The sequence below is a fragment of the Hyperoodon ampullatus genome (genome assembly GCF_949752795.1).
Source record: "Hyperoodon ampullatus genome assembly, chromosome: 19".
Taxonomy (NCBI): domain Eukaryota; kingdom Metazoa; phylum Chordata; class Mammalia; order Artiodactyla; family Ziphiidae; genus Hyperoodon; species Hyperoodon ampullatus.
This window is the reverse complement of record NC_136932.1, coordinates 35904359-35924447: the sequence shown is the minus strand read 5'-3', so window position 1 is coordinate 35924447 and position 20089 is coordinate 35904359. Positions and strand designations below refer to the sequence as shown.

Sequence of the window (20089 nt, the reverse complement as noted above, 5' to 3'; positions counted from 1 at the left end):
CTGGTCCTAACACCTCCCCGTAAAGCGGCACTAAAGCCAAAATATCCCACCTGGTTGAGAAAAGTATTCTTTGTTGGCGGGGGTGGGGTGGGGGGGTGATATTAACGAAGGAGTGAAGCTATAAATTTTAACTTTTCTGTCCCATTACACTAGCACAAGGTAAAAAGCAAATGCATCCAGGAAATGTTTCCGAGGGAGAACTGACAGAATTTAGAAACCAGACCTCCTGCTCCCTTCCTTCCTCCTCCCAGTCCCTTCATTCACTGCTGCCAGGTTCCTTTTCCTAGAGCTCTGGAACTTGGATGCTGTTTTGAAGTTTGGGGTTTTGGAGAGGGAGTGTCACCCACCCTTTCTAATCAGGTGTCCAGTCGGGTGGACCCCCAACTGGGTCCTTCCGTTGCCCAGTGCCAGCTGGTGCCAAATGAAGGAAACCAGGTCCAGCAGAGCAGAAACTTTATTCTTTAATCAAGGAATGGAGAAGGGGGAAGCTCTTGCTCTGAAAACGCCACCTTCTCCCCGGCTGAGGAGATGGGTGGCTTGTACGGATCCCGGTGAACAGGAAGGGCGGGGCGGGGCAGGAGGAGCGGGCATGCGCAGAGCCTCCGTGCGTGCGTCTGGAGCGCCTCTCCTCGAGCGTCGCGACGCCTCTGCGTGTGCCTGCCCTGTCGCCATCTTGGACCATTCCGGTCCTCTCAGGTACTGCGGTTTTCCTTCCTTGCCGTTTCCGCAGCCTCTGCCTTAGTTTCCCTTAAGCAAGTGTAGCGGTAGATGGGTTGTTGAGGGCAGAAAAAGGGAGGCTGTAGGTTTGTTTCCGGTAAAAGTGTGGGTCTTTTTCCCCGTGAGAGGAGCATGGAATTTGGAGTCTGGGGGACCCGGGTTCCAGTGCTGGTTCTGTCGCGTTCGGTGGGGATGGTGTGAGCACGCTAGCTCACCTCTGTCAGGATCGAAGCACCTTGCAGGCTTGTCGTGAAATTTAAAATAACCCATCAGGACGCTTGGAATAGAGTGTGTTAGCATCACTGAGTCCAAGCCTGTAGTGCTCGTCGCACGGCAGGCTGATAAATCTAGAGAGGAGGTGTTGGGGCAAAGAATAGTGGCTTTAATCGGAAAGCCAGCAGCCCAAGAAGATGGTGGGCTGGTAGAACCATCTTCCCAGAGGTAGAATTCAAGCTTCTTTTGTATTAAACGGAGGAGGAGGTGCGGCTGGTATTACAGACTTGTTGGCGGCGCTTGCGTCCTTTGTTCTTGCAGCTGTTCACAAAGGCCTGGTCACAGTGTGAACCTCCAGCAGGACAATTGTTATTCTCTGTTCTGCAACTTTTTGTTGACACCTTTAAAGGTCAAGCCTGGGAGGCAAAACCTTGGGAATAGGCTGTCGTGTGTTTCAGGCTCTAGGCAACATCCTTTTACAAAGATGCACAGCCAGCGTGATTAAGACAGGAAACAAAGCACAACGGTTAGAGCGAAAGGAATAGATACAACGTGGAGTCAGGTTGGTTCTCTGTTAACATTAGTTGTAGGTTTTCCCTAAAGGACAAGAATTACTGTGACTCTACATCCCCCTTAAAAGCTTTCTCATGGGCTTCCCTGGTGGTGCAGTGGTTGAGAGTCCTCCTGCAGATTCAGGGGACACGGGTTCGTGCCCCAGTCTGGGAAGGTCCCACATGCCGCGGAGCGGCTGGGCCTGTGAGCTATGGCCGCTGAGCCTGCGCGTCCGGAGCCTGTGCTCCGCAACGGGAGAGGCCACAACGGTGAGAGGCCCGCGTACCACCAAAAAAAAAAAAAAAAAAAAAAAAAGCTTCCTCACTTCCTGTCACCCCGCCTTGTCACTTTGCTCTAACCCAAACTTATCTCTCCGCAAAGACTCAGCCTTTCAGCCTTTCTACCTCTGAGATGGGACAGACATCCTTGCTCCTCTTTGCTCCTTCTCGATTCAAGTAGAAAACAGTCCAGTTTGAATCTGATGCCTTTAGACAAAGCCACTGTCTCCCCCCATTAATGTGTTATAAATTGATAGCACTGCCCTCATTTCCCCACGATTGGGTTCCTGCTCACTGTGACTCTCCCCCAGCGTTGCTCCCGTCTTAACACGTGGCTCTTTCAGTAGACACATAAGTGATCCTTCATTAACCCGGCCTCTGGGCCCCTTGAACCTTCCTCCTCCGCTGACCTTGTCGCCCTTCCTATGTTAGCCACCCCTTCCCATGCTGTTCCCAGTCCTTGCGTTACCAGACCACGCCCTGGTGATCCGATTCCAGGCACCTCTTTCTCTGACCCGACTCCTGTCTTTCCGGCTCACTCTCCCCAGCAGCCCCCTACCGCAAGCCTGTGACCCTGCTGGGACCTGCAGTCCGTTGATCCTGCCGCCTGCCCTCTGTCCATCCTTCCCCCCTTAGCCAGCTCAGGTGCTCCATCATTATCATCACGGCCTCTGTCTCGCTTTGTCGTACGTCTTTGGCAAAACCATAAATCTGGTGAACTCCAACTCCCTGCCTACTGTATACCCGCCCTTGTGAAGCTGAGCAAAAATGTCTAGACTGCGTGTCTAGTCTAGCTGTGTCCTATCCTTTTCCTCACCCGTCAGGCTCTTCCCCCCACATTGCGTGGAAAAGAAAGAGTTGTCAACGTCGCCAGTGACCTCTACTTGTCTGAATCACATGGCCATGTTTCAGTCTTTTTCCTGCTTGACCTGTGAGCAGCCTTTGGCACAGCTCATGATGACCCTGTCCTCCTGGAAGCACTTTGTCTTCACTTGGCTTTCAGGTCACCAGTCTTCTGGTTTCCTCCTCTCACCACCGCCATTTCTTCTGTTTCCCCTGTTGGTTCCACCCCCGCTTCTTGCTAACTTGCTAACATTGGAGAGCCCTTGGGCTCATTCCTTGGGCATCTTCTCTGTATATACTCAGTTCCTTGGGGGGCACTCATTCCCTTTCAGAATTTTATGAATCATCTCATCTACATCTACCAGATTTGTTATCTCCAGACTTTTCTTCTCTGAGCTCCCAACTACCAAATCCGACTGCCTATTCAGTGTCCCCACTTAGAAGTTCAGTAGATTTATCCAATTCTAACGTGTCCAAGAACCTACTCCCAATTCTTCCCATAAGAACTTAACTCCACCGTTATTCTTCCCCACGTCAGCGATGGCGGTTCCCTTCTTCCTGTTGCTCGAGTCCCAAACCTTGGAATCATCCTGACTCCTTTTTACTCACACGACTAATCCATTAAGAAATCATTTTGGCCGAGCCTTCAAAATTTATGTAGAATTGGACCATTTCTCACTATCTCCTCTACTCTGCCCTGTGCCAAGCCACTCTCTTCTGTATTATAGCAATAACTTGCTAGCCAATCTCTTTTTCCACTTTTGCCCCCGAGAGTCTATTCTCAACACAGTAGCTGGAGTGATCCTATTAAAAAAGATGTCAGACCATGTTGGTCCTTTGCTCAAAACCCTTCAATGATTTACATTCCTCAGAGTAAAAATCAAAATCCCACAGGCAGGGCTGCATGTGATCTGACCCCTTTTACTCACCCCTACTCTTCTTGCCAATCCTGTCCCAGTTTCACTGACCTCCACACTGCTCCTTGATCACACTAGGCATGCTCCCACCTCAGGGCCTTTGCACTGGCTGTTCCTTCTACCCTCAATATACTTCCCCCAAGGGTCTGCACAACACTCTCCCTATCCTCCCCAGTCTTTGTTCAAATGTTACCTTCTCCATGAGATCTGCACCAATCACTCTATTTACCATTACATCACTTCCAGCCCACCTGTTTCATTTTTTTTCACAGAACTTATGGTTTATTGACTGTCTCTTCCCTAGAATATAAACTTCATGAAGTCAGGAACCTTCGTCTGTTTTGTTCACTGACGTACCTTCCAAGCACCTAGAACAGTGCTAGCATGTGGTAGACTCTTGATAAATATTCATTGAGAATATTCATTTCATAGAAAGTTCACATTCACTATTTTTCTATCACTAAAAGCCCTCCAAAATGCACCCAAGCCCACCTATCACTTTTTCTTCAGACAGCATATATTTCAGTTATTCTCTGAACCTCTATTGAGTGCTTCCTGGATGCCTTTGTGGAGAGATAGGGAGGACTGTGGGTATAAGATACAGTCCCTGCCTTTTAGATCCTAGAAAAATTCTTGTTCATCCCCTCTGCCCTGTTAGGCCTCCTGCCATGGGTCCAAGGGGTCCTTTCTTAACATGAATGTGAGTAGAGCTCAATTTGTGACATTTTATCTCTCGGCACCCCCTGTTCACCTGCTGTTGTAAGTTCTCAGTTCAGTGATTGCTTCCAGACAGACCAGGCAAGGATCATTCTCTTGGCTTCATATGCTGGGTCCAGGCCTTCTATCTCACAGCCACATGGACTCACTGGTCGCATATGGAAACCAACCAACCATTTAAGTCCGTGTTTCCGTTTCAGTCTTTGCTAGGCAGCTCCTTATCACATTTCCTGATCATCTGTTTTTCTTTCTAGTATTCCCTTTCTATTAGTTGTGACCTTTTGACAGGCAGAGGTTCCTAATGAGTTGCATGAATTACAACTTTTTAAGTTGCTAATGGTAAAAACCTCAATTTAAATCAGCTCAGAAAGTTCAAGAGCAGCCTGATGCAGGAGCTCAAATGATGTCATAGGACTTGATTTTTCCTCCATCTATAAACTCTCTCTTCCCCATATTGACCATATTCGAAGGCTCCATCTGGTAGCAAGTTGGCCACCAATTGTTCCAGACTCATAGAAAGAGAAAGCTTCTCTTCCTCAGAATGTCCAGATAAAAGACTTTGGCCTGACTCTTATTGGCTCAGCTTTGTTCACATATCTACCTCTGGATCTGGAGATGAATACTAAGAGAAGAGGGACTGTGTTCAGTGGCCAGAACCAACTCAGGTTCACCTGCAGATAGATTCAAGGTCCTCAGGCCTCCTGTACACAGAGGGTCACGCTTACCTGCCTCTGTCCTGTTTTTTGCCTCTTGACCTTTGTGACAGTTTCACCCGTTGATGAGGAAGGGATCCCTGCCCTAGGGTTGGGGGGATGGCCGTACATGTAACACTGGACAGATGAGACTGCCCGCAGGTTATTAGCACAGATATTCACAGTCCAGAGGAGGGAGATGCTGTGCCAGGCAGGGCCACATGGGGGGTTGCGCGTGGGAACAGAGCAAATGAACAGGGGCTGTGGGAGGCAAGCTTTGTACTATCGAGAGGGTGTGGTGCCCACTGGTTCCTGTGGGAGGATGGGATCGGCTTGCGTGAATATCCCACTGGCTGGAACTGAAGCCCACTCCTCAGGGATGGGCGGCGGCCGTGCCTGGTCCCCTTGATAAACAGGGCTGCTGGACTAGGGGCCTTAGCGGCAGGAGCAGACTGGGCAGGGAAACTTGTGGATAGGCTATTTGAGGCCCTCCCGATTTTACCAGATGCCAAGGCAATACATAATGTTGGTTATTAATAATTAGGTCTTACAGAACAGGGACCTGCAAAAGGTTGTATGTAGCTCTCTCGACCTTTCTCAGAATAGTCTTTAGGGTTTCAGAAGTTGCCTGCCTTTCTTTTCTGTGCACGTCTGTTCCAGGTTGTCATCCCCATCCTGGCCAATGAGAAGAATTACCCAGACTGGCCCCACGTGGTTTGTCAAGATGTCCAGCGACACGCCCACAGCCTCCAATGTGACCTCTTGGTTCTCCTTGAGCAAGCGAAGGGGAAAACTTTGCTGCCTCTTCCAGTCGGCTCAGAAAAAATGGGGTTTGTGGATTCTGAAAGTGAGACCGTGTAAGTACCACCAGGCTCGCCATATGGGCCTCAGAGATATGGGAGATGCTGGTTTATCTGAGTGTTTTCTTTACGACTTTTCTGTTCCTGACTGCATATCTCTTTGTTCTGCACACAAGCCCACTGTTTGCCAGCATCCTCAGACTGTACGTTTTGAGCTGATGACTACCCTCGCCCCAATCCGTCTGCCGGACGTCTTTTAAGGCTATCACGCAACATGGCCTCTTTTCTGCTCAGAACTATTTCAGGGCTGAGAGTAGCCATGCTGATTTCAGTGTTTCGCTTATCAGGACAGTGTCTTGCTTATCAGGACAGTGTCTCATCATTGGCAAAGACCCAGGTCCGGTCTGGGAGACAGCACGCCTCTTCCCAGCATTTACCCAGCACACACTGTCACTGTCCAGACCCTCCTCCCCCAGCAGCTGGAGACTTTTTTCAGGTCCTGGGGATTTTTTTCCAAACAGAAACAAATCTGGCTTTGTTGAGGCTTGAGGTCCATGCCTCCCGTGTCCGGGAAGACATTAAAGCCTCATCCTCTTCTCCATGTAAGAGTGACACCAACTATCAGCTTCCACTTACCATTCCAGGTTTGCTTCTGTCCTGTGGGGATTCTTTTCTTTTTCATTCAAGCCAGGCTATATATCTAAATGCTATTTTTTAATCATCTTCTATCCAGCATTTCTCTATGTTTGTGGCAACAGGCCATCTTCCTACATGTGCTCGGTCTGCCATATTGCTGGGAGTCTCCAAATGTATTATGTCATCATTGTGTATTCAGGGCCCATGATTTTATCTGAAGAATAAGTAATGCATGGGATAGCAATGTACTTTATAATGAGTTTTTGCTGTTGGAAGTAATTTGCTACATATATAATTTGAAGCAATTTCCCAGTTAACTGTAAAACTTACTGTGGTTTAATAAAAATACACAATTTTCAAAATAAATAAATTCAAATTATCCTTTTCCTATTCCTTTCTCTTTTTAACATAATAACATTCACTGTGTGTGTATATAGTCATTGCTGAGTTTGTCTCCCTTTGTTCAAATTTGATAATTTCCCAAAAGGCTGGATCATATTTCAGGGAGGTGAGTATCTTCTCCCTTTAATACCGTCCATAATCACTTGTGCCATATCATTGCCCAGTAAATATGAATTTAATTAAATTAAGTGAAGGTAGGTTTCTGGCATGAAAATGCAAATGACAGATTCTCTTTCTTTGTTACCCATGTCCTGGGTTCTTGGCATGAACTACTGTCAGTTCAGACTTTGTGAAAAGGCAACCAAAATGTATTTTTGATTTTTAATCCCTTCCAAACATCTTTAGTTAGTTAGTTTATTTAGAAGGTGTATGGGGGGAATGCATGGGAATTGCATTCTTCATTAGAAAAGTGAGGACAAAGGATAGTAATGTTTGGATGTCTGATAGCTTGCCTTGTGGAAGAGAAAGTAACCTATTTCCTCTTACTGCAGAGGTCAGAACTAAGACCAAATGAGGGACTGGCAGGGCCATAGACGTGGTTCAAAGTAGAGACAGACTGTCTCCCAGGGAGAGCTGATCTGAGGAATGTGCTGCCTTGTCAAGTAGAGAGCTGGCTGGCATTGGTGGGACTCAAGCAAGGGTTGGGTGACCATTTGGATGTTTTCTGTCCAGTGTATTCCTGCACTGACAGAAAGACTTGATAGGATTCGGAGTTCTTAAACTAGCCTTCAGAATATTGGCGAGCCTCTGAATCTTGAATAATTGTGTATGAATAACTGTATACACACATGCATAAGCAGCTTGTCTGAGGAGAAGATCTGTACTTTTCACTGATTACTCGTTAGAGCCTGTTATCCAACAAAAGTTAAGAGTGCCTGAGCTAAATGGAATTTCCCACCTGTTTTTAAAAGATTTGGGATTCTGTTTTGTGGGACACCCAGAGTTAAGCTATTTCCAGTGTCCCAGGAGATTTGTTGTGTCTTTCACAGCTTGGATTCTATGGATAAGTCAGTCATGTATGCCATTGAGTCTGCAGTGATCCAGTGGAGCCATCAAGTCCAAGTGGTACTCAAGAGGGAGTCTTCCCAGCCTCTCCTACAGGGGGAGAATCCCACCCCACAGGTGGAGTTGGAGTTCTGGAAGAGCAGGTAGGCACAGGCTCAAACCCTGGGGAGCAGATGTCTCTCAGAGGATAATGGGCTGGGGGGGCAGCCACTGAGTCTGGTCCCACCCCCAGGCATCTCTCATCACCCCTGGAGCAGACAGCTCGGTGTCATTTGGGTCAATGCAGTTCTTCTGTGCACTAGGAGTTGACACTTTCCCCAAGGTTCAATAGTCATGCCTCGTTTCTTGAGCTACCGTCAGTGTATCTTCTGGCATTTCTTCAAAGGCTCTTTCAATTACATTTAAAATTAATTAACTCTCTTTCATATTTTCTACTGTCTACTCCCTTCTCCTTGGACAGTCAGTATGCACACATTTTTTGTAGGATCTGGAGAAAGAGAGGGGTTTGGGCAGTTCACCACTGAACGGCGTCTCCTAGGTTCCAGGCGGTCATTAGTCCATTGTCCACTGTCTTAGCCCCACAGGTTCCAGAAAGACCTAGTTATTGCTCTTGCTTATCCCCCCTCTTCCTCCCCATTTCCCTGCTCCTAGTTATCATTGTGCTGATTAATCTTTTACTCAAAAGGAGACAGACAGATGTTTGAAGCAGGCATCCCTGTCCTTGCATGTCATGTGACCAGGCATGCCTGTAGGGCTCCAGTCCCACTTGCACCCCGTGCTGAGATGCCCCATCCTCTTGCCTGGTTTCTGACCATTCTGCTGACCTACTGCGGAGCCCTCCTCCAGCAGCCTTACCCTGACACCTCTCTCATCCCACCCCAAACCTTCCTGCAAGAGCCAGAGACCTCCAGCTGCCAAGCTTTTGAGCCACCAGATGGTCACAGCAGTGTTCCCTGCTGCTACTTCCTGGAGCTGCCCCTTTGAACCTGTGTTCCAGACTCAGGCTTTGGTCCTCACTGTTCTGGGAACAGAGGCCTCTGCGGAAGAACCCTGAGGCAGGCTTCCTCTCTCTATCTGAGGGTGGGTCATCGCAGCGTGACTTGTGTTTCCTGATGTTCACCTGGATTCACTCTTCTCCTGGTGCTGCAGGTCTGAGGATCTTGAATACATTTATAATCAACTGAGAACGATAAAGGTGAGGGGCATGGCGGGGCTTCTGGACAAGCTTCAGAGCAGCTACTTCCCAGCTTTCCAAGCCATGTTCAGAGATGTTGTAGCAGGTGAGGACCCGCAAGTATTTTCATAAATTGACTCAAATTTCGTATTTATGCTGAATTATCTTCCTCTCTGATCTCAGCAGCTTCCAGTCCTTATAGCCTCCAACCTGAGACAGTCTAGCACAGGGGCAAGAAGGCCAAATGTAGAGGCAGGGAAGCAGCTGCCCTGTGCTCTGTCTGCATTTCCAGTGCTTTGTGCCCTTGACAGAGTCGCCTCACCTCTCTGAGCTTTCGAGTGTGCCATGGAATGGCGCACACACTTCCTGCCTGCTTCCCTGGGCTGCTGTAATGTGGGGTAGGAGGAAGTTCCTTACTGACTGTACCGCACTGGCAAATGCGCTTTGTGATCCCTCATCTCTGCAGCTTACCTCCATCCACCCCCTGGCTCTTCAGGAAGTCTCTGTTCCATTTCTAGCTCCATTCTGCCTTTTTGCACCTACTGTCAGATGGGACTGCAATTTCCTGGCCATCTGAGCACCAGACAAGATCGGCCCTTGTCAAAACTGCAAATCCAGCAAAGTCTATAATTAGAAAGAGGTAAAATTTTTTAGGGCTCCCTCTCTCCTCATCAGTGCCCTTTGCTGCTTTCCTTTCTCCTATCATCCTCCCAGCTCTTCAGTATTGTAGGTCAGAATGTGCTTTTAAAGGTGTTTGCAATTTCATATAACTTCAGCTTAACCCAAGCAGTGATTTTCAAACACTTTTTCTCTGTCAGAACTTTCCTTCAATGCAATCTCCTATGTGAGTCCAAAATTTAAAACTTGCCAAGGTATATTTGCTCTGCTAAAGAGGGAGTGTCCTGTGTCCAGAGCCCATTGGTGGATCACCTGTCCCACCTTCTCCCATAAGGTTTGGAAACCACTCAGATAAAGGAATGAAAGTTCCAGTGGTGGAGTTTCTGACATGCGCTTTATAACAGAGAAGAACTGGCTTAAGTAGCTGGCCTTTGAGGTCCTTCTGGGCCCTAAAATCTCATTCCGGAGGCTGCTTTGCCAGCATCTAGAGCTGGCTTGGAATGGGGTCCCTGTTGGGGTCTCAGTTTATTGCTTCTCTGAGAGATTTTGTGTGCCAGAGGAATCAACTGTTATTCCCAATTTATACTCCAATTCAAATGAGATAGTGTCCCCAAAAGTGATACATGTACACTGCTGGTGTGAGAGATGGTTGTGGGAGATGTATGGACAGGTGTATTTTAAAATGTGCGAACGGGTAACTTTTTGGCACATGATACAAGTTTTCCATTTATAGTAGAGGTTTAAAGTTTTCATTTTATATGATTTTATTTAGGCTAAAATGAGAGTCAGTTTAGAGAAAAGTATGAAGTAATACTACAGGTTGTAGGCAGTCATGACAAATATCATAAAGGAGCTATGCAAAGGACTGAAATTTGAGGCTCTGAAATAAAACATACAGTAAAAGTATATTTATGAGTTGGTCATTTAGAGCCCCAAATATATTTTTCACATTAATAGATTAATAGAGTACAGTCATTCACATTGATTAATAGTTATAAAAGATTCGGTTCCCCAGGCCACCTTCTAAAAGTTGTTTGCAGAAGAGTATAGGACAGCAATGAAAAGAAGTTAGAAACAACAATATCATCATAATAGTCCCAGAGAAACACCACTGTAAAAATAGAAATCCTTGAAATATATAACTCAATCCCGATGATGGAAGAAAAGAAATTTTGATTAGAGTTGCCAGGTAGAGACTTGGTCAGAAATATTGGTGGGGTCTATGGAGAATAAAAATATTTTAGAAGCTTGCAACTGATTTTCTCATTTCAGAGCATCTGTCTTCTGCACAGATATACTATGTGCATTGTTCTTATCAGTCACAATCAGGGTAGTTCTTTGGCTTACAGATGGATGGAAGAGAAGGAGAGGAAAAGAGATAGTCCTGGATTAGTGGGCACGTGGGAAGTAAAGAAAGAGGTTAAAAGGATGTAGGAAAATGTGCGGGAGCAAGATTGTCTGAAGTGGAATTGACTGGGCAACGAAGAACCTTGGAAACGGGAAGTAAAGATACCCTGGAGGGGAAAGGACCAGGGCAGTAAAGACTAAGTGGGGAGTTCTCGCCTCTGGCCACTAGGGAACAGGGTCGGCACAGTACGGCCCAGCTGCCAGTCCAGGCTATTTGTAGGCGGATGTGTGTGGAGAGAAGTAAAGGCCAGGGGTTCTCTGGAGCTGATGTGGACTGGCTCACAGTTTCTCAAGAGAGCCCACTGTACGCAACCCTTTTCAAAGCGCCCTCCCTAGCACTCAGTGACGTCAAGTTAGCAGCTTGAGATCAGACATGGTGGGAAGATTGGGAGTATTTACACCCCAGAAACTGGCAAATGCTAAAGGCTTTTGAGATAAAGGCTTTTGTCCCAGAAGGGCTTGTTGTTAAAGATTTATCAGCAAACCACAGATATCCCTGTGCAGCTGGGGTTTATGTTTGAATTTTGTTTTGTTTTCTGGTTGTGCTGTGCGGCTTATGGGATCTTAGGTCCCCAGCCAGGGATTGAACCCAGGCCCCCTGCAATGGAAGCACGGAGTCTTAACCACTGGACCTCCAGGGAAGTCCCTATATTTGTATTTTTTAAAAGCTGTGCACCTAACTCTGTTCATCTCTGTCTTCATTTGGCTTGTGAGCCAAGGTGATTGCACCCTGGAATAGATGAGCTGGCTCTCAAACGTTGAGCTCTTAAAAATCAGGGGCATGCCTATTTGTATGATTAAAGGAGGTTTTGCTTATTAAAAAATATAACATAGGGGCTTCCCTGGTGGCGCAGTGGTTGAGAGTCCGCCTGCCGATGCAGGGGACACGGGTTCGTGCCCCGGTCCGGGAGAATCCCATGTGCCGCAGAGCAGCTGGGCCCGTGAGCCATGGCCGCTGAGCCTGCACGTCCGGAGCCTGTGCTCCGCAACGGGAGAAGCCACAACAGTGAGAGGCCCGTGTACCGCAAAAAAATAATAATAATAACATTAAAAGGAAGCTCCTCTGGCACAATGGTCTCAGTTTCTCTTCCCTCGAGGCCCATGTGAAAGCCCGAGCGTGTGCTCATTGGAGTGGCTGTTGGATTCTGACACCCCCCACCCCACAGTGGTTCTGATACTCCCATCAGCTCCCCCATTTAAGAATCGCTGCTCTAATCAATTTACCGTGACATCTGACTTTCAAAATTGGATTCACATAGTCCTTCCCACAAGTCCATTTGGGATATAAGGTACACCTCTCAAACTCCTGTGTGTAGTGAGCCCCACAGCCATCAAGCCAGGGCTTCAACATGACGAACTTGGGGTATAATCTTCCTTTTACTCAGCTGGGCAGGGGTGGCCGATTCACAGTCTAGGCGAGTTATTTAGATCTTAATGTCTTTCCTTATAAAGTGGAGTAGTACAGCTACCTCACAGGGTCTTCTATGAGCTGGTATATGTCTCGTGAGTTGGACAGTGCCTGGCATATTGAAGCTGTTTACTAAATACAGTAATATATATTTTGAGTTTCCTTTAGGATGAATGCAGAGCTTCATCCACATAATATAACCCAAGACCATCTGCTGTCACATGACAGTGCCTGGTTATCTGCCCAGGAAAGAACCAGCCTTTATAAACCCTCCCTTCCCGTTCAGTTTGTTCAGTGGACTTTTGCATTCCCTGTAAGTGGCTTTGCAGAATTAGTGCCCAGAGCCGCTGGTTTTCCTAGTGTCCCCTCTCAGCCACCACAGGATGGCTGGTGGAAGCCGCTCTCTTTCCTTGCCTGCATTCAAAGGAAATGGCAGGAGATTTCCCGGCTTTGAATACCAGCAGAACCTTTCCATAATCAGCCTGGGCTATTTCTGTATTCCCTGTGACTTCTCCTCCATAAGAGCTTCATGAGATTCTTTATTAGCAAATATTTATCAGAGACATTACCATGGGTGGAACGCCTGCTTTGGTCCAGGCACTGAGCTAGCTGTGTATGAAGATTCTGTGTGTGCTGCCCTCAGACCTTCATGAGAAACCTTTAAATTAGTTAGTGTTCGGCCTGTTGTTGAGGTTCAGAGAGGTTAAACATGCCCAAGGTCATACATTTGATGTATCGGCATTTGAAGGCAGAGCTCTCTGACTCTAAAACCTGTCCTCTGTCATCTGTCTTGTATTGCCTTGGAGGTAACAGCAGCAAAGGAAACAGCAAACAGTTACTGAGCATCTACACGCAGAGCACCAGAATGGGGCTGGGAGGGCCGCGAAGAGGTCCAGATACAGGACTTTCGTAAGAGAGCCTCCTCAGACCACTATCCCAGCTGCCCAGGCTCTTCTGTTTTCAGTGTTTCCTCATAAGAGCTAGAAAGTTTTCAGGGACCAGCCCTCTCTGCTCCCTTAGTGCAGGAAGAGATCGCAGCCATTGCTTTGCAGATCCATCACTCCCAGGCCCCAGGGCTTCGCTCCCTGGGTGTGAGCCTCAAGCCAGGAAGGTGACCATCGTCTCCAATTCCTTCCAGCTCTGATGGAGGCGCGGGACATCCACACGCACCTAGTGCCGCTGCACCGCCACCTGGAAACGCTCGAGAGCCTGGAGTTTCCTGAGGTGAAGCCACGGCTGTGGCCTCTGCTGCACGTGGTCTGCCTGATCTGGGCCACGTGTGAGCTGTACCGCTGCCCCGGGCGCCTGATGGTGCTGCTGCAGGAGATCTGCAACCTTCTGGTCCAGCAGGTTTGCACCCAGGATTCCCCAACCTCTCGCTGGATGGCTCCGAGTCATGAGAAGAATAAAGTGTCCATTGTTTTCAGGGCAGGGAAATAATTAGGGTCCAAAGGGTTCTCAGACTTGAATTGTTTTATCATCACAGCCAGTAACTCACAAAGGTGTTCTCAGTCCTGCTGGGATCCTTGGGAGGACCCGGGTCAGGCGCAGGGTCAGGGTGGTAAATTTCAACCTCCTTAAGGATCTTAACGGCCTGGTATTAGGTCAGCAGCAAAGCCCAGCAGCTAAGAACGCTACCTCTGGAGTCAGGCGTCCCTGTGCCACATCCCGCATCACTACTTGTCAGCTGTGTGTGCCTGGGTGAGTCGCTCACCTGCCCTGTGCCTCACTCTCCCTCTGTGCAAGGGTGGGAAGAAGAGGACCTGCCTCAGAGAGTTGCTGGGTGGCTGTGAGGCTCCAGTGTGATCCTGTATGGCAAGGCTCACATCATGCCCCCACGTGCTAAGAACTCACTGCCCGTGAGCTGTGTACAAACAGCTTCTTGGCTCACACGCTCTGTGCTCCTTAGGGACCCCTGTAGCACCAACCAGGGCAGCGTAAACCTTGAGGAGGACACCTGTAAACAGAATGAGGCCTTTAACAAGGTTTGGGTGATCAGCCCCCCCAAATTGACTCCTTTTACCTCTGAGGAGCTGGGACCCTGAGAAAACAATGAGCATGTTTAAAGAGTAACTAAAAATAAGTCACATCTGTGGAGCATATTGAAGGCTACAAAGTGCTGTGACATCCCTGTCATTTGTGGATGAACCCTGCAAGGTGGGCGGGGAGAACCTTGTTAATTTACTATTATTATTTAACGATGAGGGCTACAGCTCAGGGAGTTTAACTGAGTCACCAAAGGTCACCCAACCCAGGACCGGAAGCTAACTGTTTGACTCCTAGACCAGCGATGTTCCATCACTGCATGTTTGTCAGCCAGGACTCTTACGATTGAAAGTCTAAGAAAACCCAACCCAAACTAGCATCAACAAAAAGATAACTTATTGGCTCATTTACCTCAGAAGTCCAAGGAAAGGTTGGCTTCAGCCCTGGGTTACAATGAGGCCTGGATGAGGTCACCAGGACCCAGTTATTGTGCCCCTCCCTGTGTGGTGTCCAGTGGATTCAGACTCACAGCTTTCCAGGTTCAAGCCTCTGGTTCAAAGAATTTGTGCACTCGAATTATTTACTATAGAAAGCCAATGAGTCACAACAAAACACCTGGAAAGGACACCTGCCCAGCCCCAGCTAGCCCAAGGAAAGTCTCACTATGTTTCCTTGTCTCTGGTGGATCACCTGCAATCACTGATTGTGGCTTGAACCCAGGTTCCAGTCTACCTGTGGAACTGAGGATGGGGTCCGGCATTTCCTATATTAGGCTTCTGAAAAACATTGGTTGGGAAGTTACTCAGTTGAGAGCTGTGGGCTGGGCAGAGTTGTGGGCCGTCCTGTACCTGCAGCCAGGCTTAGTGCCACTAACCTGTCTGCCCTCCAGGCCTCTAATTATCTCAGCCCAGAAGACCTCCTGAGAAGTGAGGTGGAAGAAAGTCAGAGAAAACTGCAAGTGGTTGTGGACACCTTGAGCTTCTTCAAGCTGGTGTTTCAGGACAGAAGGGAGAATCTCCATTCTTATTTCAAAGAGAACCAGGAAGTCCGGGAGTGGGATTTCCAGTCCTCTTTGGTCTTCGTGCGATTGGATGGCTTCCTGGGGCGACTGGGCATGGTGCAGGTGAGTGTTCTCGTTCCTGTCAGGCCCCCGGCTCCATGCAGGAGGGAGCCGTCCAGGGATCCAAAAAGTAACAGCCATAACAAAGAATGAATTCATGCCATTTGCAGCTACATGCAGGAACCTAGAGATTATCATAGTAAGTGAAGTAAATCAGAGAAAGACAAATATGTGATATAATTTACATGTGGAATCTAAAAGAAATTGTACAAATGAACTTATTTACACAACAGAAATAGACCCAGGGACATAAAAAACAAACTTGTGGTTAACAAAGGTGGGGGGAGGGATAAATTAGGAGTTTGGGATGAACATACACACACTACTATATATAAAATAGATAATCAACAAAGACCTACTGTACAGCACAGGGAACTCTGCTCAATATGTTGTAATAACCTATATGGAAAAAAATCTGAAAGAGAATGGATATATGTATATGTATAACAATCACTTTGCTGTACACCCGAAACTAACACAACATTGTAAATCAGCTGTACTTCAATTTTTTAAAAAAATGTAGTATTTAAGATTTCAAAAAAAGGAAGAAACTTGAACATTTATCAAATGAATTAATTTTTAAGACTAGCTGCCTTTCAAGATGTAAGTGGAAATCCTATTTTATTCTCTAATGGCAATTAAGTTTTCTTTTATCTCTCCTTTTCATTACATTTTGTGTATGGAGAATGCACTAAGAGAATTATAATGTATCTGCAGTTCCCATGCTGTATTATTAGATCAAAATTTGGCCTTTCTTTTCTTTTTTTTTTTTGCGGTACGCGGGCCTCTCACTGTTGTGGCCTCTCCCGTTGCGGAGCACAGGCTCCGGACGCGCAGGCTCAGCGGCCATGGCTCTCGGGCCCAGCTGCTCCGCGGCATGTGGGATCCTCCCGGACCGGGGCACGAACCCGTGTCCTCTGCATCAGCAGGCGGACTCTCAGCCACTGCGCCACCAGGGAAGCCTGGCCTTTCTTTTGTTTATTCCATGTTTGTGTCTGCCTATAGGATGACCAAATAAAAAATGAAAAGTAAAAAACAAAAAAAACAAAAAACAGTAAGAAAAGGTCCAAGACAACATGGTGGTCGCCCCACCCCCCACCCCCCATTGGCTGGAAAAACCCATGATTCAATAACTATTTTGATTGGTCATCATGTAATGGTAGTTCTGTCATACTAGAAGTTTAAGAAATTCTGATCATAGACTCAGAAAGAAGGCCAAAGGAATCAATCGACAAATACAGTTGTTTTTCAAATTACCCATAATCTTCTTGCTAGAAATCTCATGCAGAATACCAGCGAGCTGACCCGATGCAGCTGGCCATTCCCACAAAGCCACTGCTTTGAACTCTGCTCTCCCACCCTCAGGGTTGCTCTGAAAACTACAAGACTAGCATGAATCCCTGTGCAAAAGAAATATGACTTTTGCTCAAAGTTGTGGCTCCCCTCCAGCAGTTGTTTAAAAGTTAATATGAATGTTAGTTTAAGGACCAAGGTGAGAAAGCATGAGGCTTTCTCTTTTGATTGTTTTAGAGTTTAGTGTGGTTAACAGGTGTTTTCACACTTTGCAGCTCTATATTTGCTTATTGAACTTTGCAGGGAGAGTAGTAGGCATAATAAAACAAAATAAATACTTGTCCTAAAACTAATTTGGGAAATTCAGGGTCAAGTTCAAGATGAAGACAATAGCAATCGGGACTGAGAAGGAATCAGAATCATGTTGCTAGCCATGATCAGCAGAGATTTGGGAAAAAGAGGGGCTGTATTGGGGGAGGCTGTGATAAGTGGCACAAACCATGGGATTATGAGGATAGGAGAGAGTGAGATTGAATTTGTTCATTCCCACTCAGAAAGCATCGGTCCAGCACTGCCATGCCCCAGGCCCCATGCACCAGGCACCACGCACCAGGCCCCATGCACCAGGCACCACGCACCAGGCCCCATGCACCAGGCACTGAGCTGGGACCTGGAGGTAGGGCGGTGGCTGGGGTACAGCTTTGCTTGTAAGAAGCCCATGGACCAGTAGCCATGGCCCAGGAGAAGACAGAGAGATGGAGGAGATCCAGGGATGCAAAGACACAGAATCAGGAAGTTTCACTGAGGTGTATTAAGTGCCATGAAAAAAGCAAAATTGGCATGTTATTGGGAGCCAGAAGGAGGGGTCTCTAACCTAGAGAAGGTCTGAGAAGTTGGGAGCACAAGAGGAAATAAATTTCAAAACTGGAGTAGGAATTCTCTAGGGAACAAAGACCGGAGAGGGAATAGAGACAGACAAGATGTATAAGCGAGAAAGCGAGACGCTAGATCTTATGAAAGGCTCACCTTAAATCCTTCACCAGGATCACAGTATAAATGATACCTAGCTTTATCCTAAATGGGTCCTTTTTCCGCAGCCGTTTCTACCGTGGCTCTTGACGAGCAGCCTCCCCTCTCCTCCCCCTCCACTCCGTCCCTTCCTCTCCGGCACCAGCCCCTTTGCTCTCGTTCATCCAGAGGTGACAGACACTCTCCTGCTGCACCCTGCCCCTGGCCGCCAGGGTGGACGCGGCAGACAACTGCCTTTACTGTGTGCAGGCTGTCCAGCCTTGAGGGTGGCCCTCACCTGGAGGCCAGGAAGCAACGCTCAGCTCTGCAAGGCTGTTGGGCTGCGGCCTCAGCGCTGCACACATGCTAATGATGGGACTTTGCATATAGACAGCTATCCTAAGCTGGGGCGCCTAATCTTCTGGGTTTAGTCAGTAAAAATAAGCAGCCTAGGCCACCAGTCTCCCTGGAGGCATTACCCTCACAATAGTCTGCTCTGAGGCTGCTTTTTCTTTCTGAATCAAGGGCACAGGTGCATAAAAAGAAGTTGCCCCAGTTTAATTAGAAGATGAGTTGAGTGTCACCCGCTCTGTCTTCCTGCTCCTTCCCCTCTTCCATTTTCAGTCCCTGGCTCTGCTTCACTTCTCTGCTCTTAGGCCAAATTCCACCACTTCTTTTCTCCACCGATCTCCCCTCTGCCTCCCTTTTCCCTCTTCCTCCCCTTTCTGCTGCTCTCCCTTCCCCTCCCGTTTTCCTCTCTCTCTCTTTCACTTTCTCTTGGCTTTTTGTACACCCTACGTTTACCTGACTCTCCCTTTTCCCATGGCTGCTCCTTTCCTGTGTCCTGGTGTTTTTCCCCTTTCATCTTTCGTCTCCCAGACACTTGCTCAGACTCACCCCCTGGCCCCCGGCTCCCTCGTCTCTTCCCCACTCGCTCAGTGCAGTGGGACACAGACTTATCGATCGGCTCCAGGCATATTTCATGTTGCCCTTTAGTTAACATTCTGTGTATCTCTGTGATGGATGCCTGTTTGAAATGAGATTAATCTGCTTCTCTCCAGCAAGAATTAGCATGAACCCGGCCTTATACATCTTGCCGTTCTGTACACTTTGTGGCCCCCGAGATGTTAATAAAATGACATCAGCGCGTTTCCCTCTCTGCCTGCTCATGTCCAGGGTTAAGTTGTTTAGGGCTGGTTTTTAGTCTCCATCATTCTCTCTCATTTTATTTCCTTCTGATTTGTGTGGCTTTTTTCCTTTTGCTCTTTTGCTCTTGCTCTTTGAAACAAGAAAGTTTTATTGTGCAGATTGATGCTTCCCCTCTGGACACCTGCTAAGTGAAGGTGGGGGCAGGGCCTGCTTGGCCGGAGGTGCTGTCCTCCTGCAGGTCTGTCTGCAGCGGCACGCGGAGTAATTGCCTTCTCCGCAAACCGCAGTCCTCCTCCTCCTCCTCTTCTTCCTCCTCTCCATCCCCATGACGCAGCTAGTCTCTTAGCTTGCCAGCCCTTGGGAGGGAAAGGAAGAATAGACCAAGAAAGAACTAACATCTTTCAAGAGCCTGTCTCGTGCCAGAACTGCAGCCTTAAAACCTGCGTAAGAGCTGGATATAAGAACCTTTACTTTAACAAATGAGCACCATTAAGTTTGACACATAAATGAACTTGCCCAAAGTCACAGGCTCAGTGAGGTTTACCTGGGATTGGTACCCGGTACCCAGGGGCACAGGGTTCCAAGTACTGTCTTTCCACCAAACTCAGCCGTCTCCCAGCGATTCTAAAGGTCTCTTCCCCTCCCTCCCTCCCTCCTCCCTCCCTTTTGAGGGTCCCACACTGGTTTTGTGGTTTTCTTCTGTCCTGACACACTCTGTCCTGCATTTGCACACACTATTTTTACCACATGATTTCTAGGTCTTTTTTTCTGAATAAGTCATTTGGGTAAAATTATAATTCCCATTCCATGAAAGGGCCTTACTAAGGAAATCCCAAAAGTATATAAAATCTTTGCAATTTGAAACAACAGTCAAAAATCAAAGGGGAAGAGAGTCTTCAGCTGCCTCTTGATTCCTACCCTCACCCTGCCTTCCTGCTCCATGCTTCAGTGCGCATGCACTCACACACACACATTAAACACTCACACACATTATACACACCACACTCACAGAGACACACACACTGCACATATGCACACAGTGCTACACATACACACATTATACACCACACTCATACATACAGTGCACATATGCACACAACGCTACACATACACACACATTACACATACATACACTGCACGTATGCACACAGCAC

At 47.5% G+C, this 20089-nt stretch overlaps 1 protein-coding gene across 1 annotated transcript in view; it reads left to right on the top strand.

Moving 5' to 3' along the window:
* Positions 1-20089, top strand: part of DNAH9 (dynein axonemal heavy chain 9) — a gene marked incomplete at both ends in the record, with an annotated part of 297919 nt that overhangs the window by 4122 nt on the left and 273708 nt on the right. The window contains 5 exon segments of the mRNA XM_079725653.1: positions 5590-5786; positions 7757-7915; positions 8922-9052; positions 13518-13729; positions 15255-15488. Coding sequence (XP_079581779.1) covers positions 5590-5786; positions 7757-7915; positions 8922-9052; positions 13518-13729; positions 15255-15488 — 933 coding nt within the window.